Source organism: Salmo salar, chromosome 20 (assembly GCF_965601325.2).
Source record: "Salmo salar chromosome 20, fSalSal1, whole genome shotgun sequence".
Classification (NCBI taxonomy): domain Eukaryota; kingdom Metazoa; phylum Chordata; class Actinopteri; order Salmoniformes; family Salmonidae; genus Salmo; species Salmo salar.
The window spans coordinates 55,934,505-55,955,760 of NC_138310.1; the positions used below are offsets into that span (position 1 = coordinate 55,934,505).

Here is a 21,256-nt window from a genome sequence, read left to right on the forward strand (position 1 = left end):
TGACCATGACCCAGCATGGCCAGGAACAACTCTGAGACTGAGACCTACTAGGTAGGCTGTACCAATTGGGCCTAGAGTTTTTCCCATTAAAAATTACAATACATGGAGTAAAAATGTATGCATGTTGACATGAACTGCAGCAGCTGAAAATATTGAATAATGATGTTTAGCTGAAAATATTTAATAATGATGTTTAATGGTCCAAATTATTGCGTTGTATTACTCTGAAAATGATGAGTGTTTCTCCCAAACAAGGGAAATCAGCAGTACTCATGTCTAAATCTAGTTTCTGTCCATGCCATCTCATCCATCTAGATTTATGACAACTTTCACCTTTCCCGTGTGCTTAAATTGTACATTATCATATCATCTCTTAAGACAGTGATTTTTCAGAAAGATTAATACACAGTAATGTAACACACGAGTACATATACATTATATACAATAATAATGATCTAGGCTTTAAGCAGAACCACAGAGGAAAGTGGGAGAGGGAGTGGGTCACATACATAATTAAAAAAACAAAAAACAAAGAAACATCCACGATTAATAGATACATGATGTTGAATCTAAAACACATGTAGGTTCATCTTCATTTTAGTTTAAACAGCAAGGTATAGTAATGCAGGATTGTAAAAATAGCCACGGCAATTTCTCATTAGATTAGCGTTTGTTTTTTTAACCGGCCAACTGAATAAACCATAAAAGCATTCACAGTAAGATTCAATGACATAAGAAGAAAACGCCCATTATTAGCCTGGTCCTTTTGTAACAAGTGAGCAGCGCAACATTGCAGCTGTAGGTTACTAGGAGCGGGATCTTACACGTGCATATTTGGGAACACGTTGGCCAACCGTGCACGTAGTGCGCTTATAAAACATTTGAAGAGCTCCATGCGCAACAGACCGTGCGGAGGTATTCTGATATCAGCACAGTAGACGTAGCGCATTGGCTCACTCAGGGATATTGTGGATATTATACTACTCCGTGGAGCATCCGTTTGGGGAGCATGACAACCGGAGCCATTCGGGACGCACCGGATCGGGAGAAGCCCGCTCTCAGTCAAGCAGGTAGGCTATAGAGTTAAATTGTGACTGCCATTCAATGCGTATTTTTCCGGTTGCTTAGCCTATACTGCAAATTAGTGTAAGCTACTGCATTTGAATTAGGCCTACCTATATATATATATATAAATAAAGTAGGCCTAATTCAAATGCAGTAGCTTACACTAATTTGCAGTATAGGCTAAGCAACCGGAAAAATACGGATTTATTTTTTTACCATATTATGCTTTGTAAATTATGACAGAAACAATTAAATAGCTTAGTTGAAAGGATTTCGTTTTGGTGAAGGAAAATGCAAGTGATTTTTGTCTGTGTACATGAAAACTATGTAAGTTATATGCTTATTTAAAAACGTTATGTGTGCAGCATTTTGACATAGCCTATAATCCCCAAAGCAGCTCTGCCTAATCATTAATCAGGGAAAGAAAAATATGACATCTGTTTGCAGGTTTTACCTTTCATTTTTAAGATTTACTTTGTTGTAATTTGAGACCTGCCACGAGAAAGAAGACTTACTGACGTGTAACTCAAGTTTTGATCTCGTTAGGAGATTTTTACATGCACTGATCGCAAATTAGAATTCAGCCCATTGTGGTTATTATACTGGCTAATTACCCATGTGCAGACTTGGTAGAGCTGTTTTGCAGATGTGGAGTTATTCTCTGTCTGAGAGTTTTTAATATGTATTATCTACACAGCCCTTTCAGAATGACAGTCCGTACAATAAATTAGGCCTAATATATTTTAAATGTTATTATTACCATCATATTAATAATCCATATTATTTTGAAAATAGTAAATCATGGACTGGAGCATATCTGCTCCCTCTGTGCTAGATTCTTAGTAAAACATGTCACATTTTATTTTGTTTTGATCATAAATGGTCCCATCCAACATTTCCATTTGGGGCCCAAATGGGTTAATGAACGGCTTTTCCTCAGGCCCCATGAGGAAAACCCAACAGGGACCCAAAACCTTTTTTCCTCAGTATCCAGGTTGGCCCCACACGTGGGTATGAAGCCCAACATGAGCCCACATAAAGCCCAACATGGCAACCACAAGTGGGGCAAACGTGGACACTGAGGATAAATCTTACTGGGCCCCTTCTGGTTATCCTCCTAGGACCCCAAGTGTTAACCCTTCTTTAACCCACCTGGGCTAGGTATACATTGTACAGTGAAATTGTATTGTGACTGATTATGCATCTGTGGGTACAGAACTGATGAAGAGGAGGAACAGGATGGCGATATGGCTGGTACTGGGCATGCTCTGTCTGTCCCTGGTCCTGGTCATTCTGGGGATCTACACCACCACTCGCACAGAGAGCCTCAGCATCACCGGATACACCTCTGGAGTCATTGTAAGTACATCTTCATCATTATCATCATCATCATCAGAATTATGTTCATCTGCCATTTTGTTGAAAATTACTCACTATACATATAAATGAACTTTTAATAACAACAAACACATTTTCTCAAATGTTCTCTCTTTTTGTCATAAAAAAAACAACACAGACCTTAAGAAAATAAAGAAGTTGCAATGCCAAGAAGGCAGGTCTCCAGAAATTATTGACGGATGGGGAAACTATGGTTTGTGAGTCGTTGTCCGCAAAACAAGATGTCTTCCAAATTATGGCAATTAAAGTCTCATAAATGTCGTGACAGTTGTCATCATTCATGTTGTTGAACAAACCCTCATTTTATAGCACATGACAGACAAACAACATATATTTCAGCTGTTATTTATCACAGCCAGTAAGTATTTCCAGTGCCATTTTATATACATTTAAAGACAGATAATTTCTAAGTGTATAATCTCGTTTAACCCAGAACTAAAGTCTTGTGTAATTGGTCAGCTGCTCGATTAAGTTGTGGGTCCATATGTGTTAAGAGATTGGATCAAGAGATGCTAGAACGAGGTGCTCCACCTTCTCTCTTTGCAAGTTATGGGCCGAATGACAACTTCCCTTCGGAAATTCAAAATATGCTAACAACTACGAAATTGCCATTTGTCCAAATAACCAGTGACGAAAAACCCAAACACCAGAACTACTGCTACTCGTTATCCCACACATCCCATTCCTTTCCGAGAGATCTACGGTACCACAGCCATGTTGTTAACAGGTGCATTTTCTATTATGTCCACATTTAAACCTTGGCATTTCTTCTGCTGGATCACCGCAACTCAATTCTGATTTGTGGGTAACTTCAGTGATTCAACTGCACAGTTCATTGGCGCTTCCAATTCTGTTGTAGTAGTAGTCGACCAGGGAATAATCTTTGCATTACTATAACATCAGTGAACGGAGTTGTTATTTATCTCTTGACTTTACATTACTTTTAATAGTGCGTAAAGTTCTCTACAATAAGAGCCAACTGCTGGCATCTCTCTAACAGTGGCTGTTCTACTTAATATCTGCAGTTGGCGTTTGGATCCTTCCTGGGTGTTCTTGGACTCTGCCTGGAGGAAAACCGAAAACAGCTGGTACCTTTCTACTACTTCTCATTAATTTGTCACATTTGTACTATCCTTCCTCCTGAATGGTCTCTCTCTCTTCCTCTGCTTATCGCATAATGTTCTTGCCTGATCTATCTCTCTCATCCTCTTGGTTATAATTGCATCCGTGCACAGCAGAGATTGATAACTGCAGACTGTGTTCAGGCTTTTTTCCCAGCCCAACACTATAACACCTGATTTAGCGGATAGTGGACCATTTGTTATGAAATAATGCACAGTGTTTACAGGGCTAATGACCAAATTAGTCGTTTTAAAAGAGGTTACTTGGGGTTGAGTTTTGGTTTCAAAGTATTTCCATATTGCATCTTTCAGTTAATTGTCTTTTTTATCTGTCAAAGAGAGTGGGAGTGATTAAGAATAGAGAGTGGTGTGGTATCCAAGCCACAGCCACAACCTCAGTTTTGTGTAAAAGCCAGAAATATGGTCTGGCCTGTAAAATATAGAAGGAAAACCCCTAAAACTCATTGGATAATAGTCTTGATAGATCTATGTCTAGAAATATTTAAATCATTGTAACCAGATGCTATTTGAAGTGAAACAGGGTTGAGCATTCCAATCTTTTACGCACCAATCAATATAATACAAAATTAAAGAACCTGATCTTCAACCAGCTCAAGTCAACAGTCTCAGCATGGCCAACTCTGTCTTTCCAGTCCAAACCACATCCAATGGTACTCTGTTCTGTTGGGTTGACTCTCCACCTCACACAGCAGGAAGTAGTCTTTAACAAGTTAGAGAAGATGGACAGAGTAGTGTGTGTGTGTGCATGCATGTATAGTGGATAAGGATATTGATTGATGTGTACGTGTGGGGCTTCTCCATACCATCCCATCTCATTTTATCCAGCAGAAGAAATCATTGTGAAAAAGGAGAGAGATACTGAGTGTATAAACAGAAAGCAACTTGTTAGGTCGAGGTAAGACAGGGAGATGGAGAGAGTGAGGGGACCCCAGCATAGAGGAGTAAATGTGCCTGGCTTGGAAAGGATGTCAATGCCTGCAGTGCAGATGCACACACACATAAGCCACACACACACACACACACACACACACACATAAGCACGCCACACACACACACACACACACACACACACACACACACACACACACACACACACACACACACACACACACACACACACACACACACACACACACACAATAGTTCATGAATGATTCTTAAAAATGATTCCAGATGGGTATTTGTTAGTTGTTGTTCTGTTATCAATACATTTTACCACAGTTTTCTTGGAATTTAGAAAAACTGTAAACTTTAGTGCGCTTGTAATATGAAGTAAAGGAGTCTGCTGCTAATTATTCTCACCTGCTCATGTCTGTGTCTTGTTACGGTTCTTGTAATCGTATAAGAAAACGAGCATTTCCAATTAAAATCATAATACATTTTAAAGAAGCCTTTTTAAAGATACTTCAATGTAGGTAAACAGAGATGGGGTGGGGGGGAATAGGAGGAGATAGAGATTGTGGTCTGTTATTATTACACTGAACAAAAATATAATCGCAACATGTGAAGTGTTGGTCCTATGTTTCATGAGCTGTAATAAAAGATCCCAGAAAGGTTTTATACGCACAATAAGCTTATTTCTCTCAAATTTTGTGCACAAATTTGTTTACATCCCTGTTAGTGAGCATTTCTCCTTTGCCAAGATAATCCATCCCCCTGACGGGAATGGCATATCAAGAATTTGATTAAACAGTATGATCATTACACAGGTGCACCTTGTGCTGGGGACAATAAATGGCCACTCTAAAATGGTCAGTTTTGTCACACAACACAATGCCACAGATGTTTCAAGTTTTGAAGGAGCATGCAATTGGCATGATGACTCCAGGAATGTCCATCAGAGCTGTTGCCAGAGAATTTAATGTTCATTTCTCTACCAGAAGCTGCCTCCAACGTCGTTTTATAGAATTTGACAGTACATCCAACTGGCCTCACAACCGCAGACCACGTGTATGGTGTTGTGTGGACGAGCAGTTAGCCGATGTCAACGTTGTGAACAGAGTGCCCCATGGTGGCGGTGGGGTTATGGTATGGGCAGGCATAAACTATGGACAACGAACACAATTGCATTTTATAGATGGCAATTTGAATGCACAAAAATACCGTGACAAGATCCTGAGGCCCATTGTGAGGCCCCTTTTTTTTTTAAAGCTATCTATGGCCAACAGATGAATATCTGTATTCCCAGTCAAGTGAAATCCATAGATTAAGACCTAATGAATTTATTTTAATAACTCAGTAAAATCAATGACATTTTTCCATGTTGCGTTTATATTTTTGTTCAGTATAACAGGCCACTCTTATTTTGTCTAATTCTAATCATGTCTGTAATCGTGTCCAAGATAGACACGTCCAGCTATCTGTTAAACTGATATTTTCATATACTCGACATTACCTCAGTGGCTGTCACGGACTAGCTTATTGGCCAGAATGGCTACCAGGGTTCCAGACCTGCAGACCACCCTGGTTTAGTTTAGGCTACTTACTTACTGACTTAGGCTCATCTCCCATCAGAGATCACAGACCATTGACGATGTGCAGAGGTTTGCCCATGGCTAAATAGTTCTGCTACGAGCGGTCTCTGAGGCTAGGGTAGCGTTTATTAGGGCAGGGGTTCACAAACTTTTGTGGACCCCCTCATAATCAGAACACAACTCAAGTGAGATAAAGAAAATAGGAGTTTTACAATGAATTCAGCAGTGCATGGCCAGACTAACCAAGTTTCGGGCCCTGGGGAGGAACATTTTAAAGGTTCGCCTCTTGGAATTGCAGTTTTCAAGCTAATTTCCTGCAATTCTACAAATGAGGCAGAGAGAAAACTTAGCAGGTGTATTAAAAAAATTATTTTTCACAAATATCCCAGTGAGTCTCCCAGGTCCATGTTGCCCAGTGTTAATACCATAAATGATAGGTTCATAATATTACATTGTATTTTATTACACCCTCTAAACTTATTCCACTGTTCCCTTGGCCAAAATCGTTTAATCGGTTGCTGTTAGTAATATTCATTAACAAAAGAGGGGGAAAAAACAACGTTTTATACATATACACACTGAATGTACAAAACATTAGAAACACCTGCTTTTTCAATTACATAGACTGAACATGTAAATCCTGGTGAAAGTTATGAGCTCTTATAGATGTCACCTGTCAAATCCACTTCAGTCAGTGTAGATGAAGGGGAGGAGGCAAGTTAAAGAAAGATTTGTATGCCTTGAGACATGGATTGTGTGCCATTCAGAGAGGCAATGGTTAAGACAAAAGATTGAAGTGCCTTTGAATGGGGCATGGTAGTAGGTGCCAGGCGCACCAGTTTGAGTTTGTCAAGAACTGCAACGTAACTGGGTTTTTCATGTTCAACCGTTTCCTGTGTGTATCAAGAATGTTCCACCACCCAAAGGACATCCTGCCAACTTGACACAACTGTGGGAAGCATTGGAGTCAACTAGGGCCAGCATCCCTGTGGAATGCTTTCAACACCTTGTAGACCATGCCCAGACGAATTGAGGCTGTTCTGAGGGCAATATTAGGAAGATGTTCTTAATAATTTGTACACTCAGTGTATATTCAGTGCCTTCAGAAAGTATTTACACCCCTTGACCATTTCCACATTTTGTTGTGTTACATCCTGAATTTAAAATGGATTAAATTGAGACACAATACCCCATAATGTCAAAGTGGAATTATGTTTTTAGCCATTTTTACACATTAATTAAAAATTAAAAGCTGGAATGTCTTTCGGCAATAAGTATTCAACCTTTTTGTTATGACAAGCCTAAATAAGTTCAGGAGTAAGAATTTGCTTAACATGTCACATAATACGTTGCATGGACTCAAACTGTGTGCTATAATAGTGTTTGACATGATTTTTGATTGACTACCTCATCTCTATCCAGACGTACAATTATCTGTAAGGCCCCTCAGTCTAGTAGTGAATTTCAAACACAGATTCAACCACAAAGACAAGGGAGGTTTTCCAATGCCTCGCAAAGAAGGGCACCTATTGGTAGATGGATAAAAAAAAAAATAAGCAGACATTGTGTAACGGCCGTCGAAGGGAGTAGACCAAGGCGCAGTGTGGTTAGTGCTCATCATGAATTTATTATACTGAGAACACAATAAACAGAGAAACAAAAGACGCCAGCCAAACAGTTCTGTCAGGTAAGATACACTAAACAGAAATAAACCACCCACAAAACCCAAAGGAAAACAGGCTACCTAAGTATGGCTCCCAATCAGAAACAACGATGTACAGCTGTCCCTGATTGAGAGCCATACCAGGCCAAAACAAAGAAATACAAAACATAGAAAAAAGGACATAGAATGCCCACCCTAGTCACACCCTGGCCTAACCAAAATAGAGAATAAAAACCCTCTCTATGGCCAGGGCGTGACACATTGTATATCCCTTTGTGCATGGTGAAGTTATTAATTTCACTTTGGATGGTGTATCAATATACCCAGTCACTGAAAAGATATAGGCGTCCTTCTTAACTCAATTGCCAGGCCAATGGTGACTTTAAAATAGTTACAGAGTTTAATGGATGTGATAGGAGAAAACTGAGGATGAATCAACAGCATTGTAGTTACTCCACAATACTAACCTAATTGACAGAGTGAAAAGAAGGAAGCATGTACAGAATAAAAAAATATTTCCAAACTGAATAAGTCACTAAAGTAATACTGCAAAAAATGTGGCAAAACAATTCACTTTTTGTCTTGAATACAAAGTGTTATGTTTGGCAAATCCAATACAACACAATACTGAGTACCAATTTCCATATTTTCAAACATAGTGGGGGCTGCATCATGTTATGGGTAATGTTCCCTCTAAGATGCACATGTGTGCAGGGGCGCAGCTCCCCCGGGACTGCCGTGCAAAATAAATATCAGCCTGCACAGAGAAGCATGAGATTGAACTTCACTCAACTTTCTAGTTTTCCCCTTTAGTTAACATTATCAACGTTCCCCTCAACTGTGCGAATGGTGAACGAAATGAACGCAATATTAGCCGCTTTCAATGCAACATACTGAAACAAAGCAAACTATGCAAGAGATTTTTTTGTAGGCAGAACGCATTGGAGTAGGATTCAATTGCATTGACAGGCACGCCTCAGGCCCATACTCTACACAGACCGGTGCACCATAATCAATCAGAGCTGCAGAATCCCTATATGCAAATACACCATTGCCATATACGGATCTGTGTCATTCACTTTGAACTGCTCTGTGTTTACAGCATGAGTGGTCGCAAGTAGATGCGCTTCTTAGAGCTGCATGTAGCCAGCCAGGTGTGTACATTTGTTCATATTCTTTGCTATTAAGTGAGTTATTAGCCCAGTTATAGCAAATTTCTAGTCAGTAATGGGGGAGTGGTTGCTTCCTACAGGAATACAATATGTGTGCATTTCTAGCCATCTTTGAACAGCAAGTCAGGTCAAGAGCTTTTTATTATTTCTAAAAATCAAATCAAATCTAATTGTATTTGTCACTTGCGCCAAATACAACAGGTGTAGACCTTACAGTGAAATGCTTACTTACAAGCCCTTAACCAACAATGCAGTTTTAAGAAAATACAAAAAAAAAGTAAGAGATAAGAATAACAAATAATTAAAGCGGCGCTATATACAGGGGGTACCGGTACAGAGTCAATGTGTGGGGGCACCGGTGTCGAGGTATTTGAGGTAATATGTACATGTAGGTAGAGTTACAATGCATAGATAATAACAGAAAGTAGCAGCAGCGTGGGGGGGGGGGGGGGGGGGGGGGGGGGCAATGCAAATAGTCTAGATAGCCATTTGATGAGCTGTTCAGGAGTCTTATGGCTTGTGGGTAGAAGCTGTTTAGAAGCCTCTTGGACCTAGACTTGGCGCTCCGGTGCCGCTTGCCGTGCGGTAGCAGAGAGAACAGTCTATGACTAGGGTGGCTGGAGTATTTGACCATTTTTAGGGCCTTCCTTTGACACTGCCTGGTATAGAGGTCCTGGATGGCAGGAAGCTTGGCCCCGGTGATGTACTAGGCCGTACGCACTACCCGCTGTAGTGCCTTCCATTCGGAGGCCGAGCAGTTGCCATACCAGGCAGTGATGCAACCCGTCAGGATGCTCTCGATGGTGCAGCTGTAAAACCTTTTGAGAATCTGAGGACCCATGCCAAATCTTTTCAGTCTCCTGAGGGGGAATAGGTTTTGTCATGCCCTCTTCACGACCGTCTTGGTGTGCTTGGACAATGTTAGTTTGTTGGTGATGTGGACACCAAGGAACTTGAAGCTCTCAATTTGCTCCACTGCAGTCCCGTCGATGAGAATGGGGGTGTGCTCGGTCCTCCTTTTCCTGTAGTCCACAATCATCTCCTTTGTCTTGATTACGTTGACGTAGAGGTTGTTGTACTTGCACAACACAGTCAGGTCTCTGACCTCCCTATAGGCTGTCTCATCGTTGTCGGTGATCAGGCCTACCACTGTTGTGTCATCAGCAAACTTAATGATGATGTTGGAGTTGTGCCTGGCCATGCAGTCATGAGTGAACAGGGAGTACAGGAGTGGACTGAGCACGCACCCCTGAGGGGCCCTCGTGTTGAGGATAAGTGTGGAGGATGTGTTATTACCTACCCTTACCACCTCGGGTGGCCTGTCAGGAAGCCCAGGATCCATTTGCAGAGGGAGGTGTTTAGTCCCAGGGTCCTTAGCTTAGTGATGACCTTTGAGGGTACTATGGTGTTGAATGCTGAGCTGTAGTCAATGAACAGCATTCTCACATAGGTGTTCCTTTTGTCCAGGTGTGAAAGGGCAGTGTGGAGTGCCATAGAGATTTCATCATCTGTGGATCTGTTGGTGCGATATGTAAATTGGAGTGGGTCTAGGGTTTCTGGGATAATGGTGTTGATGTGAGCCATGACCAGCCTTTCAAAGCATTTCATTGCTACAGAAGTGAGTGTTACGGGTCGGTAGTCATTTAGGCAGGTTACCTTAGTGTTCTCGGGCACAGGGACTATGATGGTCTGCTTGAAACATGTCGGTATTGCAGACTCAGACAGGGAGAGATTGAAAATGTCAGTGAAGACACTTGCCAGTTAGTCAGCGCATGCTCGGAGTACCCGTCCTGGTAATCCGTCTGGACCTGAGGCCTTGTGAATGTTGACCTGTTTAAAGGTCTTACTCACATCGGCTGTTGTCCGTAACAGCTGATGCTCCCATGCATGTTTCAGTGTTACTTGCCTCGAAGCGAGCATAGAAGTTATTTAGCTCATCTGGTAGGCTCGTGTCACTGGGCAGCTCTCGGCTGTGCTTCCCTTTGTAGTCTGTAATAGGCACTTTTGTATTTTGAGACAGGCTTGAATAAGCTAAGTAGCCAATAGGCAAAGGGTAGCATCATTTGTCTGATTCTCTGTAAAAATGGTATGGGAATAATAATGCATTTAATTTTGTAAAGTGTTTTCTTGCCTCAAACAATAACATTTTCAGTCACCATCTTGTCTGAAGAACAAGTGGATAAACAGGTTAATATATATTTTTCAAAAGTCTCATGGAATGTAGGCCTAGATTGAACACCACACATTGTCTGCTACTGTAGGCTGAATGATAGAGCAGCTATTTCCATGTTAAAATGTTATGGGATGCATTTTCTCCATTTGATAGGCCTTCATTATGATCAAATAGCCACAGTTGCCTACTTGGCCACTGTTATAACTGTAACTTAAAGCGGGTACAGCCTCAGTGTTCACAGTAAATGCACGGCAGAAGTTGTACAACATTTTCAAAACGTTCAAGTTTGCGCTCAGCAGACCTGAAGTTTGCTCAGTGCCTACATTGTTTTTGAGGGAACATTGGTTATGGGTATGCTTGTAATCGTTAAGGATGGGAGTTTTTCCAGGATAAAAAATGAATTGGAATGGAGATAAGCACAGGCAAAATACTAGCGGAAACCTGGTTTAGTCTGCTTTGAACCAGACACTGGGAGATGATTTTACCTTTCAGCAGGACAATAACCTAAAACACAAGGCCAAATCTAGACTGGAGTTGCTTACCAAGAAGACAGTGAATGGCCGAGTTACAGTTTTGACTTAAATTTACTTGAAAATCTATGCCAAGAGCTGAAAATGTTTGTCTAGCAATGATCAACAACCAACTTGACAGAGCTTGAATAATTTTGAAAAGAATAATGGGCAAATAGTGCACAATCCACCGGTGGAAAGCTCTTAGAGACTTACCCAGAAAGACTCACATCAGTAATTGCTGCCAAAGGTGCTTCTACAAAGTTTTAGATATTTCTGTATTTTATTTTCAATACATTTGCAAAAATGTATAAAAACATGTTTTGACTTTGTCATTATGGGGTATTATGTGTAGATCGGTGAGAATTTGTTTTATTTAATCCATTTTGAATTCAGTCTGTAACACAACAAAATATGTATTAAGTCAAGGTGTATCAATGCTTTCTGAAGGCAGTGTATTGAGATCTGGCCGTGGACCCCTGCAGTACATCCGTGGATGAGAACCCCTGTATTAGGGCATGCAACTGAAAACTTTTTGAAACGTTTTACAAAAGTGGAAAAATGTAAATCTTATTGGGCAGGTCAATGTACTGTAGTTCCTTCCTATTTCAGGCAGTTTTCTTCAATTTGCTGCCTACCCACAGGGCACAAATATCATTTCAACTTCTAGTTTTCATTTATATTTGGTTGAGATGTCAATTAACATGATTGCAAAGTCATTTTATCCCACCATGTCATTCGATTTAAGTAAAAAAAATATGAAATTCCCTTACGTTGATTACTTTTTGCAATCAAATCAGTTTTCCACGTTGATCCAACTTCATCAGATAGATTTTTTTGTTGGAATGACATGGAAACAACATTGATGCAACCAGTTTTTGCCGAGTGAGTAATGAACACATCCCTCTGTCTCTCTGTCTCTCTCTGTCTCTCTCTGTCTCTCTGTCTCTCTCTGTCTGTCTCTCTCTCTCAGTGTGGATATCGTGTTAACACTGGGTGACATTTTGTTGAATGTACTCAGCTATTTTGGACATCATTTCACCGCGAGACAACTTTTAGGGCCGATGTGAGATGTCGGCTCAGAGATGATCAAGAAAAACGAGTGAATCTCCTGAGTGGATTTGTTGTTTAAGTGGACTCTCGTACCAGCAACTTGGATTAAGATGAAACATTTTCCTCGATCATGAAATATGATTGATTATATTTCTCATAACTGATCTCAAGTTAGATGTCAGGATAGGGTAGCTGAACTGTCAGACATAAAGACAGAAACCAGGTTGCAAGTAAATAATATTACGTTAAAAAGGAAGTCTGTTTTTACTCAACAGAGCTTGGGTTAAATGGCACTGAGCACATAACATGCTTTTGACCATAAACAGTTGTTGTGGTTTTTACATGTGTTTCTCCGTGTTCCTTCATACTGTGTTTCTCTTTTAATCATTATACCGTTCAACCTGTGTCTCTCTCTTTTCACTTGAGTTGAGTAAAAATTTTGCTTTGACACAGCTGTTTGCATTTTGTCTGACATAATGTCTTAAATCAATATAGGCTCCCAAGCATGTTTATTGTAACAATAATTTGGTCTTCTGTCTTCATCAGACAGATGATGAAATTGAAAACTTTAAAAATCCCACTGGGCACACACTGGTTGAATCAACGTTGTTTCCACGTCATTTCATGTAAATGACCTTGAACCAACGTGGAATAGACGATGACTTGATGTTGGTGCCCAGTGGGATTGCTACAACACACTTGGGAGGATATATACAGTGTACTGTCAACCTAGTTTTGTTGTTGAACATTAGTCCTGCTAGCATGTGCTCAGTCATTTATGTATGTTTCTATCTTTTCTAATAATGTCTTATTCCCTTTCTCTCCAGCTTGTGGCGGCCATTATTTTCCTCAGCTTCGGGATCATTGCCTCCTTCCTGTGTCTGGTGGTGGATGGCGTCTTCATCGTTTTCAACATGGTGAGTCACGTTGCTGCTCCACGTGTGTCTTTCAACTCAACAGATCACAGGGGGTTTGAGACAATTGTGACCGTAAATGAAAATCTTACCTAAAGCTAATTTATTTCTCATTCAGAGTGAAAATAGCAATCTTAGGGGGGAAAAACTCATTTATTTCTAATTCTTTTAGTCAGTAGTAGGCTTGATCTCAATTTCTCTTCCCCCAGTCTCTGATCTTGATGTCGTGCATGAGAGTGTTTGTGAGAATAGCTGTAATATTAGTGTTCATGCATGAGTGTTCCATCGTATGTGGATGGAGATTGACCCACCCTGTCTGTAATGTTGAAAGCAGTTTGGATTGAGTCTCACTCCCTGTGGATGAGTGTGGTTTCCGGTTCCGGAACTCCAATTTGAGCAGCAGCAGCTGAAAAATGAGCTCCTACAAATATTGAAATTTACATGGTTTTTAGAGTGAAGTACATCGGAAAAAAGCAAAAGAAAACTGCAAGACTGAAGAGGAGAAAAAACAAGCAACAAACAAAGAAGATAGGCTTTTGAAAAATAACTATTTTTCATAAAATTGTAGTTATCTTAGCTAGCTGAATTGTTTACCAGTTGCTAAGCAGTTGCTAGGGACTCTTTTGGAAGAAGCTAGCTAGCTAACGAAGAACAACAAAGAATATCTAGTTAACAGAAGAAAAGAAAGAGAAAATCAGGACAGAAGAAAAAGGATATCAAAGTGAAACAGTTCTCTAAAGACACAAGAGACAATAATACAAGAAACAACACTTCTGTAGCTTGTCAACTATGTGTCTGTCTATCCCTGTTCTCTCCCCTCTGCACAGGCCATACAAACGCTTCACACCGCGTGGCCGCTGCCACTCTAACCTGGTGGTCCCAGCGCGCACGACCCACGTGGAGTTCCAGGTCTCCGGCAGCCTCTGGAACTGCCGGTCTGCAGCCAACAAGGCTGAGTTCATCTCAGCCTATGCTACCCTCCAGTCCCTAGACTTCCTGGCGCTGACGGAAACATGGATTACCACAGATAACACTGCTATTCCTACTGCTCTCTCTTCGTCTGCCCACGTGTTCTCGCATACCCCTAGAGCATCGAGCCAGTGGGGTGGTGGCACTGGAATCCTCATCTCTCCCAAGTGGACATTCTCTCTTTCTCCCCTGACCCATCTGTCTATCTCCTCATTTGAATTCCATGCTGTCACAGTTACCAGCCCTTTCAAGCTTAACATCCTTATCATTTATCGCCCTCCAGGTTCCCTTGGAGAGTTCATCAATGAGCTTGACGCCTTGATAAGTTCCTTTCCTGAAGATGGCTCACCTCTCACAGTTCTGGGTGACTTTAACCTCCCCACGTCTACCTTTGACTCATTCCTCTCTGCCTCCTTCTTTCCACTCCTCTCCTCTTTTGACCTCACCCTCTCACCTTCCCCCCCTACTCACAAGGCAGGCAATACGCTTGACCTCATCTTTACTAGATGCTGTTCTTCCACTAATCTCATTGCAACTCCCCTCCAAATCTCCGACCACTACCTTGTATCCTTTTCCCTCTTGCTCTCATCCAACACTTCTCACTCTGCCCCTACTCGGATGGTATTGCGCCGTCCCAACCTTCGCTCTCTCTCTCCCGCTACTCTCTCCTCTTCCATCCTATCATCTCTTCCCTCTGCTCAAACCTTCTCCAACCTATCTCCTGATTCTGCCTCCTCAACCCTCCTCTCCTCCCTTTCTGCATCCTTTGATTTTCTCTGTCCCCTATCCTCCAGGCCTCCTCGGTCCTCCCCTCCTGCTCCGTGGCTCGACGACTCACTACGAGCTCACAGAACAGGGCTCCGGGCAGCCGAGCGGAAATGGAGGAAAACTCGCCTCCCTGCGGACCTGGCATCCTTTCACTCCCTCCTCTCTACATTCTCCTCTTCTGTCTCTGCTGCTAAAGCCACTTTCTACCACTCTAAATTACAAGCATCTGCCTCTAACCCTAGGAAGCTCTTTGCTACCTTCTCCTCCCTCCTGAATCCTCCTCCCCCCCCCCCCCCCCTCCTCCCTCTCTGCGGATGACTTCGTCAACCATTTTGAAAAGAAGGTTGACGATATCCGATCCTCGTTTGCTAAGTCAAACGACACCGCTGGTCCTGCTCACACTGCCCTACCCTGTGCTTTGACCTCTTTCTCCCCTCTCTCTCCAGATGAAATCTCGCGTCTTGTGACGGCCGGCCGCCCAACAACCTGCCCACTTGACCCTATCCCCTCCTCTCTTCTCCAGACCATTTCCGGAGACCTTCTCCCCTACCTCACCTCGCTCATCAACTCATCCTTGACCGCTGGCTACGTCCCTTCCGTCTTCAAGAGAGCGAGAGTTGCACCCCTTCTGAAAAAACCTACACTCGATCCCTCCGATGTCAACAACTACAGACCAGTATCCCTTCTTTCTTTTCTCTCCAAAACTCTTGAACGTGCCGTCCTTGGCCAGCTCTCCTGCTATCTCTCTCAGAATGACCTTCTTGATCCTAATCAGTCAGGTTTCAAGACTGGGCATTCAACTGAGACTGCTCTTCTCTGTGTCACGGAGGCTCTCCGCACTGCTAAAGCTAACTCTCTCTCCTCTGCTCTCATCCTTCTAGACCTATCTGCTGCCTTTGATACTGTGAACCATCAGATCCTCCTCTCCACCCTCTCCGAGTTGGGCATCTCCGGCGCGGCCCACGCTTGGATTGCGTCCTACCTGACAGGTCGCTCCTACCAGGTGGTGTGGCGAGAATCTGTCTCCGCACCATGCGGTCTCACCACTGGTGTCCCCCAGGGCTCTGTTCTAGGCCCTCTCCTATTCTCGCTATACACCAAGTCACTTGGCTCTGTCATATCCTCACATGGTCTCTCCTATCATTGCTATGCAGACGACACACAATTAATCTTCTCCTTTCCCCCTTCTGATAACCAGGCGGCGAATCGCATCTCTGCATGTCTGTCAGACATATCAGTGTGGATGACGGATCACCACCTCAAGCTGAACCTCGGCAAGACGGAGCTGCTCTTCCTCCCGGGGAAGGACTGCCCGTTCCATGATCTCGCCATCACGGTTGACAACTCCCTTGTGTCCTCCTCCCAGAGTGCTAAGAACCTTGGCGTGATCCTGGACAACACCCTGTCGTTCTCCACTAACATCAAGGCGGTGACCCGATCCTGTAGGTTCATGCTCTACAACATTCGCAGAGTACGACCCTGCCTCACACAGGAAGCGGCGCAGGTCCTAATCCAGGCACTTGTCATCTCCCGTCTGGATTACTGCAACTCGCTGTTGGCTGGGCTCCCTGCCAGTGCCATTAAACCCCTACAACTCATCCAGAACGCCGCAGCCCGTCTGGTGTTCAACCTTCCCAAGTTCTCTCACGTCACCCCGCTCCTCCGCTCTCTCCACTGGCTTCCAGTTGATGCTCGCATCCGCTACAAGACCATGGTGATTGCCTACGGAGCTGTGAAGGGAACGGCACCTCCATACCTTCAGGCTCTGATCAGGCCCTACACCCAAACAAGGGCACTGCGTTCATCCACCTCTGGCCTGCTGGCCCCCCTACCTCTGAGGAAGCACAGTTCCCGCTCAGCCCAGTCAAAACTGTTCGCTGCTCTGGCACCCCAATGGTGGAACAAGCTCCCTCACGACGCCAGGACAGCGGAGTCAATCACCACCTTCCGGAGACACCTGAAACCCCACCTCTTTAAGGAATACCTAGGATAGGATAAAGTAATCCTTCTAACCCCCCCCCCTTAAAAGATTTAGATGCACTATTGTAAAGTGGTTGTTCCACTGGATATCATAAGGTGAATGCACCAATTTGTAAGTCGCTCTGGATAAGAGCGTCTGCTAAATGACTTAAATGTAAATGTAAATGTAAATGTCATGAGAGAGAGTCCTCTCCCATTTCAATGTGTTAACCCAACCGAAAATTTCACACAAGATCGAATGTTCCGTTTGCCATCCATAGCACAATATAACTTCAATACTTGCAATAAACTTTAAACACATTTACATTTCAAAGTGGATCAATACATGGCTACACAATGACATTGCAATATAATATTAATGTGTACATTTCGAGGGAAATGCCAAGATGCAAATGACCCATGGTCCAGAATTGTGCCTACGTCTGTCTGTCTGTCTGTCTGTCTGTCTGTCTGTCTGTCTGTCTGTCTGTCTGTCTGTCTGTCTGTCTGTCTGTCTGTCTGTCTGTCTGTCTGTCTGTCTGTCTGTCTGTCTGTCTGTCTGTCTGTCTGTCTGTCTGTCTGTCTGATTGTACAGGGCATCTGTGTCTGTGTTAGTATGTAGTGGAAGGAGGGCTTGGAAACCCAGCAAGCAATTTATTTGATTAGACCATTGATCACAAAGCTTCAGCTAGGAATGTTTGCCTCTATCAAAACCCTATTAAAAACATTTACAGAAACAGAGAAAGAATTGTAAAATTCAAAGCACCAATAACACCTCCAAATGAACAAAGTTTGTCGATATGCCATGTATTATGTGTCTAAGTGAGGGTTTTCTAATGCTTTTTTCTATGCAATGTTTAATTATGTAAATTCTGCATTTCTTCTGTTTTTCTCTAAACTGTGAGCAAGAATGAATATAGTCAAAGCAGGCAGAAGTAAGTCTTTGGGTATAGCAGCCTGGTCTCATAGACTAGACGTAACATAATATGCTAGCTTTTGTCACAGAAACATTACAATGCAGTGTACAGGTGCAGGATCTTAATTTGAGCATATTTGCTACAGCAGAAAGGTAATCCTGCAGCAAAAGGAAATGTAAATTATTATGTGGATTAGACAACATTGTTGTGGGGGTTAATACATTTTTCATAAGAGAAAATTAAGTCTGAAATTTAAAAGTGGAAATTGCACTACAAGTTTTACATTTACTGCTTTCAGGAAAGTTCTCCTGCAACTGGGTGATCAAATGAACATCCTTCATCTGTATGCATTCGGTACTTACAAATGTCAATAACAGAGTTGACTTGACTAGTTCCAACGTAGTGTCCAACGTAGTGTCCAACTAGTTGATATACTTATCTACAGTATGTGTTAAACAGCGTAGTACACAACTACTATCTGTTTACAATGCCTTAGCAAAACCTGCAAAATTTATAACATATACTGTATATATATTTTACATCCATCTTCTGGTTCCAGTATATACTCAGTGGTGGAAAAAGTACCCAATTGTCATATTTGAGTAAAATTATGGATACCTTAATAGAAAGTTACTCAAGTAAAAGTGAAAGTCACCTGGTAAAATACTACTTGAATAAAAGTCTAAAAGTATTTGGTTCTAAATATTCTTTAGTAACAAAAGTAAATGTAATTGCTAAAATATACTTAAGCATCAAAAGTAAAAGTATAAATTATTTGAAATTTTTTATATTAATCCAAGCAGACGGTACCATTTTCTTGTTTTTAAAATGTACGGATAGCCAGGGGCACACTCCAACACTGAGACATAATTTACAAATGATGTATTTGTGTTTAGTGAGTCCAGATCAGAGGCAATAGGGATGACCATGTGTTGTCTTGATAAGTGTGTGAATTAGACCGTTTTCCTGTCCTGCTAAGCATTCAAAATGTAACGACTACTTTTGGGTGTCAGGGAAAATGTATGGAGTAAAAATTACATTATTTTCTTTAGGAATGTAGTGAAGTAAAAGTCAAAGTTGTCAAAAATATAAATAGTAAAGTACAGATACCCCCCAAAAACGACTTAAGTAGTACTTTAAAGTATTTTTACTTAAGTACTTTACACCACTGTATACACTGAGTGTTCAAAACATTAAGAACACCTTCCTAATATTGAGTTACACTCCCGTTTGCCCTCAGAGCAGCCTCAATTCGTCAGGGCATGGACTCTACAGGGTGTCAAAAGCTTTCCACAGGGATGCTGGCCCATGTTGACTCCAATGCTTCCCATAGTTGTATCACTGGATGTCCTTTGGGTCGTGATACACACGGGAAACTGTTAAGAGTGGAAAAACCCAGCAGCGTTGCAGTTTTTGACACACTCAAACCGGTGCACCTGGAACCTACTACCATACCCCATTCAAACGCACTTAAATCTTTTGTCTTGCCCATTCCCTCTCTGAATAGCACACAATCCATGTCTCAATTGTCTCAAGGCTTACAAATTCTTCTTTAACCTGCCTCCTCCCCTTCATCTACACTGATCGAAGTGGATTTAACAGGAGACATCAATAAGGGATCATAGCTTTCATCTGGATTCACCTGGTCAGTCTATGTCATGGAAAGAGCAGGTGTTCCTAATGTTTAGTACACTTAGTGTATATATATTTTACACCTGTCATCTGTTTTATAGGAGAACTTTACAATGCCAGAACGATATGGAGTCTAATTCGCAAATGCTATTCAAAAGGGATGTGCTGGAATTGGATGGAGTCATTGCAGCTGTGTTTAAACCATACAACTGCAGTCTATTCAATTCACTCATGCATTACGATATCATGACTCTCTGTCTGTCCCACACCAGGATGTCCGTCCTCTGAAAGCAGGGAGATGCCAGTTTTACACAAGTGGAAACAGCTACATCTATGAGAATTACTATGCCTCTGTAAGTACAACTGCACGCATAGCAATATGACTTACTGTGTTAGCTATCCTGTCCAATTCTGAAAATATGTGTAGTACCTACTGTCTGGCAGGGGGAAAATACATTTTAAGGGAGGGGTCTATCACCTTTGACTAATCTCTGCTTGTACTGTACCTGTCACTCAATACTGTTGATTAGAGTGTATGCCTCCTCTTGTAGGTGCCATGCCAGGGTCTCACGGAGTCATGTACTATGAAGGTACGCAGTGGGACCTGCTACTGCTGCGACCTTTATGACTGTGCCAAGTGAGTCAAAGATACACATACATTAAAGGTCCATCATGTAGCTTTGTGTACGACCCAACAGATTTCTCATTGAAAGCAAGTCTGATAAGCCGCAGATCCAACCGGTAATAATCTAACTAACTTTAATAATCTAACTAAAATAACTTTATATACAGTATATGTGGTAACTCACCCCTCACATCAGCAATGTGTAGAACCCACCCACCTGTCTGATGCTTGGAAGGCATTTTGTGCCAGAATGCTCTTCACACATTAGCTATCACGATGATAAGGTATGGAGTGATTGTGCCATATTTAAGCTGAAGTAGGCTCAGACTAGCGCTGAGTGTTTCCTAGCCAGGTCAAATGGTGTACAGACCAACTCGTCTCACTTCCCTCATGAGCCATCATTCGCTGCTCCTTGGTAAGCGAATGCTCCTACTACCTGTCTTTCTTTCACTTGTTGACCGGTGTTTTGGCTCACTGCTCTGCAATTTACTGCTTGCTTCTACAGCACCAAGTTGGTAATCTCCGGGTCCTATAGTGTATGTGCAGGCAGGATCCATACAGTGAGAAAGTCCTCTGCTTTCTCTCTGTTTTCCGTACTGGTGTGTGACTCAGGTTTGTGTTGCTTGTGTGTTTGACATTTCACAGGCCGTGCTTGTTTCGGGAAGCAGGGTGCGGGCTGTATTTGCAAACCCAATGTAGTTTATAGCAAACCTTTAGTAAATTCCTGTCAAGAAGAGAGACACGGAAGTCCAGTTAGCCTATCTATCTTACCTAGCCTGTAGTTTCAAGTGAAGGTTTCTAACGAACGGTTTAAATGCTGCAG

At 42.1% G+C, this 21,256-nt stretch overlaps 1 protein-coding gene across 1 annotated transcript in view; it reads left to right on the plus strand.

Moving 5' to 3' along the window:
* Positions 1 to 778: 778 nt before the first annotated feature.
* The window catches only part of LOC106580879 (transmembrane protein 255B), a 31,840-nt gene continuing 11,362 nt past the window's right edge, over positions 779 to 21,256 (plus strand). Inside the window, exons 1-6 of the mRNA XM_014162403.3 lie at positions 779 to 1,070; positions 2,282 to 2,424; positions 3,489 to 3,551; positions 13,477 to 13,566; positions 20,081 to 20,161; positions 20,360 to 20,445. Coding sequence (XP_014017878.2) covers positions 1,010 to 1,070; positions 2,282 to 2,424; positions 3,489 to 3,551; positions 13,477 to 13,566; positions 20,081 to 20,161; positions 20,360 to 20,445 — 524 coding nt within the window. The 5' untranslated portion in view covers positions 779 to 1,009. The remainder of the gene's footprint in view (positions 1,071 to 2,281; positions 2,425 to 3,488; positions 3,552 to 13,476; positions 13,567 to 20,080; positions 20,162 to 20,359; positions 20,446 to 21,256) is intronic.